Source organism: Kryptolebias marmoratus, linkage group LG8 (assembly GCF_001649575.2).
Source record: "Kryptolebias marmoratus isolate JLee-2015 linkage group LG8, ASM164957v2, whole genome shotgun sequence".
Taxonomy (NCBI): Eukaryota; Metazoa; Chordata; class Actinopteri; order Cyprinodontiformes; family Rivulidae; genus Kryptolebias; species Kryptolebias marmoratus.
The window spans coordinates 10698155-10705866 of NC_051437.1; the positions used below are offsets into that span (position 1 = coordinate 10698155).

The 7712-nt window shown below is 40.8% G+C and overlaps 1 protein-coding gene across 2 annotated transcripts in view; it reads left to right on the forward strand.

Moving 5' to 3' along the window:
* The window catches only part of pacsin1a (protein kinase C and casein kinase substrate in neurons 1a), a 41075-nt gene that overhangs the window by 22859 nt on the left and 10504 nt on the right, over positions 1-7712 (forward strand). Inside the window, exons 1-2 of one of the 2 annotated variants that reach the window (XM_017409666.3) lie at positions 124-345; positions 4731-4860. In XM_017409666.3, coding sequence (XP_017265155.1) covers positions 4801-4860 — 60 coding nt within the window. In that variant the 5' untranslated portion in view covers positions 124-345; positions 4731-4800. Of the gene's footprint in view, positions 1-123; positions 346-4730; positions 4861-7712 lie in introns of those variants that run through there. The other variant, XM_017409665.3, reaches the window with a different exon arrangement.

Sequence of the window (7712 nt, forward strand, 5' to 3'; positions counted from 1 at the left end):
CCCCCCCCCCCCCCCCCCTCTGTCTCAGCTGTCCTATCAGCTGCTTTGCTCTTCTTTATGGTAAACTCCCTCCCCCTCTAAAGCTTTCCGATCGACACACCAGCAGGATTATCCCTCAGCCTCCTGAGATGTGCTAGTCTGGGCAGACTTATCGCCCTCTCGAGGGTTCACTTTGGCCACAAAGGCCAAAGCTGCAAAAGTAAAATTTGCAACTGATCCACTACCATTAAAGCACAGAGGATATAGTTGGACTGATTGGATTCCTATTTCTTTCAGAAAAAAAAAAGTCTGATTTTGAATTTGTGGACCGTTTCTTTTATTTTTGCAATGATGGAACCAAACGTGGTAAGTGCATGCGCAGAAGAGCGTCTCCTTACTATCAAATCTGCAAAAGTTTGATTTGCAGCAGAGAGCCGATAGAGTCTTAGGCCTTTGCAGTCACAACAGGTTCTTAGCAGATTTACCAGCTTCAAGATTTCCTAAGCGGTTGCTTTGTCAGCAGAGATTTTGGAGCACGACTGGCTTATTAGTGGCTTTAAAATGAAGGATGCATTCAACTGTATGAATGTTTTTTGGTTTTTTGCACAGAGCAGATGTCGTTTTAAAAATTTTATATTTGGATGATATGCAGGCCTTTTTCATTGTTCTTTGCTCAACAGTAGCCTGTTTTTACCGTCACTGCCTCAGCAGTTAAACACCAGGGGACCGGGAGGTGTTTTTCACAGTCATTGAGGTGGATTGACCTCAATAAGTTTAGTGTAAGCCCCTGTGTTGCTTGGGTCACACAGCACCCTCCCACAGCGGACCAAAACTCTTCTCAGGGAAGCTTCCTGTTAATGCTGTCTAACCTCCACGCTAAGACTTGTTACATTTTTCGTCCCATGCTGTCTTTAAACCGGAATATGGTGGTCTGATCAGTTTCTTTTAGTGTTCTGAAATAAACATTTTCATTGGATTTTTTTATTTTTCACCCACTAGTACGCATTATATACCAAGCTGCAGGATTATTTGGTGAAATATGTACACACCATGCCAACGTTCATATTCTTTCCAAATGTAGTGTTATTCAGAGCTTTGGCTAAACAACGCTCACTCTTGGATTCATTCTTGTCCTCATGCCAGAGCCTAAATGGCTTTGATTTTAATAGGCATTGTTGTCCAGGGATGATGGAGATTATTGGGTAAATTGGCTGAAGGACAAGTAGCTGGACCAATGTTAGTTGATGGGATTAACAAATAGTTCTTTAGGCTGCTTAACTTTCCAGCTGCATTACATTAAGCTACTTTATATCATAGGTTTGAATAACGTTGGCTACAACTTTAAATATAATAGACTCGATTTAACCTTTTTTGCACGTTTATCGCTTGTCTACCACATAAACTTTCCTTCAACAAGTAAATTTATACAATTTGCAGCAGTTTTTATGTTTGTAACCAAAGATGTTTGGTTTAGGACCCAATATTACAAAGGCTGTAAAATAAAAACTTGTTTTTAACCTTACACAGATTAAAAAATATTGAAAGTAAGATGTAAGCCTATGTGCATTATGGTACGCAGAGCTAAACATCCCCTTAAAAAATCTACATTGGGGTTAGCTATGTGCTATATTTGAATTGGGTGGGAAAGTACTAATAACAAAAATTCTCCGCAATTACAGTTTTTACAAGTAATTTTAAGCTGCAGTTTCCGTTTAACAGTTTTCTTTTTGATTTGTTCTCACACAGTTTTTTACAGTTTGTTCGGCAATAAATGCCCTGCTAGACCACAACACAACACCAGCATCACAAACGTCCCCCGTGTGTTTGATTGTCTGATTGAGCAAGAGACCAATTTTCACCCGGCTGAGTGATTAATGATTGCACTTTTCGCCTAAACTGAACCAGAAACAGGGAACAACACAGTAGCAGCTGCTGAGCTGAAGCTAACCCTAAATGAGATTCCAAATAAAACCAAATTAGCCAAAGAAATTACAGCTGAAGCGCTGCAAAACTCTGAAAATAGTCGTCGTTAGAATTTCTAATGTTCATGTTTAGGAAATTAAGCTATGTGCTATGCTGTCTGCATACAATAGCAGGCTCTAATAATTCATAAAATGTGTTGCTAGCATAATAAAGGTTTTGTACCATATCTGCACTTATGTTTTGACAATACAATGACTCCCGGAGCTTCTGACATCAGAGAATCTGAGGGTAGTGCAAAAAAAAAGAACAAGAGAGAGAATGATGAGAAAGGAAGGGGCTTCTCGGGAAATCAGAAAAATGCTTCTCTGCTACGGCAGAAAGGCTCAAATTGGTTCTGACTCAGTCCCTGAGTTCAAGGCTACTTTGGTGATTTAAACCAGCACAAAGAGCACCCCCTGACAATGGCGAGCGAAAGAAAGACGCAAATGATCAGAGACTCACAGACTGGTGTGAAGGCCGAAGATTGTAGCCAGGGCCGCAGTTCTCCAGAAACCCTGACGGACTTTACTGTCACGTCTCCAGCTGCAGCCATATTTCTGTTAATGGTTTCATTAACACTAATCACAAACCTCTGCTCAAAATACCTTCTCTTTATGAGCTGTTATTACAAGAAACTAATTCGTCTCACAATGTTGATATTTGTGCATGAAGAAATTAAAGTCCTCCCAGGAAGCTGAAGGTGACTCATTCCACAGATGAAGGATGTTGCAGGAAATACTCTGTACGTGACCACAAAAGGAGGTTGAAGAATGAAAGCTGAAGCGCTGGGGTAATATTTGAACTTGGGATGCAGCCGTCCGTAATTTGTTGACTCAGTTTGTAATCTGAAATGACTACAAGTCGTCCTACATCCGCACCGAGGTCGCATGCTGATCCGACTCAGACTGTGCATTTCAAAGCGAAAGTCGGAATGTTTTAAAGGTGCACAGATGAAATCACAAATAAAAAGTCCTGAACTATGTGGTGCCGTTTGAAAAACATTTTTCCTCCAGTAGTTTTCCAAATATATTGATATGCAATTCTGAAATGCAGGTGTGCGCTCAGTGTAAACAAAGCACACAGCTGAAAGTTGCTTGGAAGCTAGAATCACGTTTGACCTGCGTTAGGCCGGCTGTGGTCTGTGTAGGTAAACAAATATGGACAAACAGGACAAACGTAGAACCTCAGAGAAGATGTTTCTGTTGAAAAATAGGAGTAAAAATGCTGCTAAATGCAAAAGAAAAGGGAACGAATGAGTAAGACAACTAACAGTCAAGAGTAGATGAGATTTTTAATTGAAGGACACATCACAACATGAACCATCGATATGAGTAAAATGAGTAAAATGTTTTACAGATTTTGTTTCTTTATGAATTTTACAATCTTTGTGACTTTGCAATAAGTACATTTAAAGAGATGTTCTGTAAAAATGGATATTTTACTTGCAGAAAGCATTTTTAAAAAAAAACCACCTCACTTTAGAGAGGAAAAAAAAGTTTTATTCTGACAGGACTGACGAGCTAACAACTAGTCCAAGCAGAACTGAGACCAAAGGGAAATACACCAATCTCAAAGATTTTATAGTGATTCATGCAAATGTTACTTCATAAACGCTTTCATCAACATCCGTTTTGCATTACACTGATTTAAATATAATTTTATGTTCTGTTTTGCAAGTGCAAACAGCACCAGCAGCTAGTGGTTGCACTTCCGGTGCAGCCTGGGGCACTTCCTGCAGGAATATCATGGAATTTCTGCTGGAATTACTGGTAAATTTGTGGAAAAATATTCTTTGAGTGAACCGCCATGAAATGTTAGAGATTGTTGTTGCTTTTAAGACAGCATTAAGGTCAGTGTTAAAGTCTGTTTCTCCAAGCTGAAGCTGCTCAAAGAGCTATCTACAGCAGGTAACATATTAACAGTTCATAACTTTCCCACTACACTCCAATTTCTTTTTAATAGCAAAAATAAAAAAAATAAAAAAAACTCATTGTCGTTTTAATTAGAAAGCCAACAGCGTTAATACTAGTTTGCACTGTTGGAGAAAGTTCCCACAATCCACTGTAATTATAAGGATCAAGAAATTACGTCTAGCCGGAACATTATTAGCAAAGCCTCATTACTGTTACGTACTATTCCATATATTCCTTTGTCACAGTGCTCGTTCCAGGACAATGAAGAGCTCTCTGTCAAAGGGAAGACATTAGTCATGAGAGCAAAATGGATTAGACTTCAAAAAGAGTTCAATACCAATATAACAGAGAGCCGTCACTTCTGTTTTCACCCTGGTGGTAAGATTTTGAGCACGTGTCAAACAAATAAATATAAATCACCTGAAAAGCTCGAGGAACGCCGGAAGGATAAGTTGCCCTAACAATGTAATTGGTGATTAAAGCACATAGAGAAAGGACACAGAGAGAGATGTATAAATAGTGTCTTAATCCCGCTTCTGCGCTCACACACAGGCAACATTTCTGGGTGGCTGAGCTTCCTGCTGTGTGTGTGTGTGTTCTGCTCAGGAGCCTTTGAGGTAAAATATGCCTAAAGGGTTCGGGTCAGAGCTGAGTGGAGCTTCCCTCGCTCTGTCCTCTTTTGTAGGGCGCAACCAATACGAGGTTCCTCAGGGCATGGTACTGTATGCATGTCGGAGGAGACTTTTTTTTTTTTTTTTTTTTACATATTTTTACACGTGTCTCAAACAGAAATGGCCACGCTCCTCACGCTCCAGCTCCCCGATGGTGTGTGATCCTGCGTTCACATCCTGTTGTTCTTCTCCTGCTCTCTTTCAGTGCATGAGGAACCCAGCTCTGCTGCAGAGCACAGCTTCAGTCATTAGAGAGCTTTGCCACATCCGGGAAAATGTCTGGCTCCTACGATGAATCTGCGGGTGCTGACGACACCATGGACAGCTTCTGGGAGGTAAAACAAATGCTCCTCCTAACCGCCTTCAAGTTTTGTTCAAGTTTAGTCTCTCACCTCACTGAAACCGCGACTTTATTCTTTATGACATTCTGCCATCCAGCCGAGGTGTTAAAGCATGAAGTGGTGTGATTGTGTCCTCCTCACGGCCCCATCCCAACATTGATTAAAGCTTCAGGTGTGAAACACCTTCCAGCAGAAACACAATCTAATATTCATAATTGTCTTCATTAGAGGGGAATCGTGGAGCAGCGCGAATCATTATTGTGCAGTTCATCTTCCTGCTCCCCCTCCTTTGTTAGTACAGTAACCCAGAAGGAATAAAGTTTCCCAGTTAAATATTAGTTTTATGTAATTTATCATTTTTAGCTGCCGGATGTCACTTCCTCCTACATTTTAGACCTTCAGGTTGAGCAAAAATATTAATTGTGACAGTAGCTGTTGAGCAGTTTTGTTTAGCCCACCTAAAACTAACGCGATGTCCTTGTCCTTCTTGGACCCACAGCGTCTCGAGCGCCTCATGTTTTAGGCCCCGTCCACACAATTCCAGATGTTTCTTTTTAAAAAATCCAGATAATCTGCAGCGTTTGCTCCTCCCGTCCACACTCACAGAAAGTTCTTTGTGACAAAAGCTGATTTTTTTTTAAAAAAACAACACTTTTTTTTTAAAACCCTGTGTTTAGGTTAGGTCCATGTAGACAGGGGATATGGCGCCTATTTTGTGCCTGCTTACCGTTAACTTGTGCCCTAGAAACCACAACAAGAATGGAGCTGCTTCTCCAGTTTTTCCATCAGTTCATGGATGGAGAAAACATAAATGAAGAAAAAAAATGCTTGTTTTTTTAATATAATCCATTTTAGCACAGATGGGGCTTTAATTTATTCTTATGAAACTTGTGTTTCAGCTTATTGTTCATCATGAAAAGTCCTTGAAGTAGATGCTTTTAGAGCTCACTTATAATTGCACATTTATCAGAGGTTATTACCCATTAACCGTCTCACAGATGTGCCCCAAATGCCTTTATATGGACTAATTCTATACCACAAAGTGAATAAATATATTTCTCCACATTTGATCTGCTTCAAACGGGTCGTAGTCATGAATACTGACATCAGTAAGGCAGTAATGCAGCCCTGGTTTGTGCATGTTTGATCATTTTCTTTTTGTTTTTGCATGGAGGCTTTTATCAATGAGACATAAAAGCTGTGCAGAGATTAAAGAAAAATAAAGTCCAGTGCATTAAATGAAGCGAGTCAGATGAAGCTACATTGCTGCCTCGGTTAAATTTGAAACCTACACTGATTGTGCCATAATAACAGGAAATGTTCGCGACATATAATATTCTATTTGTGTGAATTTTATGAGAAGACTTTTCAGATAATGGGAATAAACAATGTGATCGACAAACAAATGTTCATGCTGAAGTAATATTAGGGTTAAACTTTCCCACACTCACTGTGGTTTTTGCTGAGCCCCTCCACTATTGGTTTTGTTTGGTTTTTGTTTGTTTTGTTTTTTTTTTGGGGGGGGGGGGGCTTCACAGCTTTGATTTGCAGACGGTATTCCTGTCTGGCAAAACAACAACAACAGAATCAATCGCAGCAAAACAAACCTTGTCGCAGAACAAAAGAAGCATATATTTTATTTTCAACAATTGGGCAGTTTGGTTTGGATCTAAAATGGTTTATTTATAAATCAGAAATTTGGAAACAAAGAATAAAAAGCGTGTATTTCTAAAGCCACCGGGAGCTTAGAGCGGGGTGATTTATATCAATGATCCCTCATCTTTATCTTTTTTGTTTTAAATCGTACCACTTGTAGTTTTAACAAAACTAGAAAAACTGTACGGTTAATCTCACTTGTGTGTGTGTATATAAATATATGTGTGTGTGTGTGTGTGTGGTTTTGTTTCTTGTGTTGTGGGCGTGTAAATTACTTTACATAACCGCACTATAAAAATCCTTTTGGGGATGATGAAAAGGACATCATCACGATGGAAGTTTTGCAGGCACGCGGTGAGCGCTGGTGGCCGTAAACGTTCAGAAATCGATGGAACGCTTCGGCGGCGAAGGGGATGAAGCTGTGTGTTAATGTGTGTGCGTGGCTTAAACCCACCAAATTAGCAATAATGAATTCCCTGCGAACAAAGGCTCCTTTGTGTCACAGAGACTCCCAGACAAAGAGCTTCAGTCATCAGCCGCTCTGAGGCAGCCTTTCACCGCTTGCACCTGCACCAGTCATACAGCAACACAAGTCAGATCGTAACTTATACGTGTCAGAAAAAGGCGTTATCCTCCTTTTTTTTACTCTCTCTCCTGAAGAAGGCTTTTATTTGATGCAACAAGGATGGGTGGCTTGGAGTTACAGTGCGGATGCTGGAGCTCAGGTGTTATTTCATGTAGAACCAGTCCACCTGTGTTGTTGTTGTTGTTGTCGTCGGTGTCACACAGGACCAAAGTCCTACGTTCAAACACCTGTCTCACAGCCTCCCTGCAGCTTGCATCTCCAACACTAGCGTGCAGGGCCGTGTCTGGGCCAATCACAGCGCAGCTCTGCAGCCAGCGAACATGTCAGCCTGAGTCTGGATGATGCCATACATGCAGTACATGTCTTCACAGCCTCTCTCTCTCTCACACACACACACACAGAGAGAGAGAAGGTTTGTCGTATTTCTGTCTCTACCTCGTCATCCATTCCTGAGAATCAGTCTGGCTGCATTACACCACTCAGGAGGATTAAAGCAGCCGCAGCGTGTACACACACACTCACACCCACACACACACGTACATATGCAAACACAAGCCCATGTTATTGCATAACTACACATGCGCAGGCACGAGTAACCCCCCCC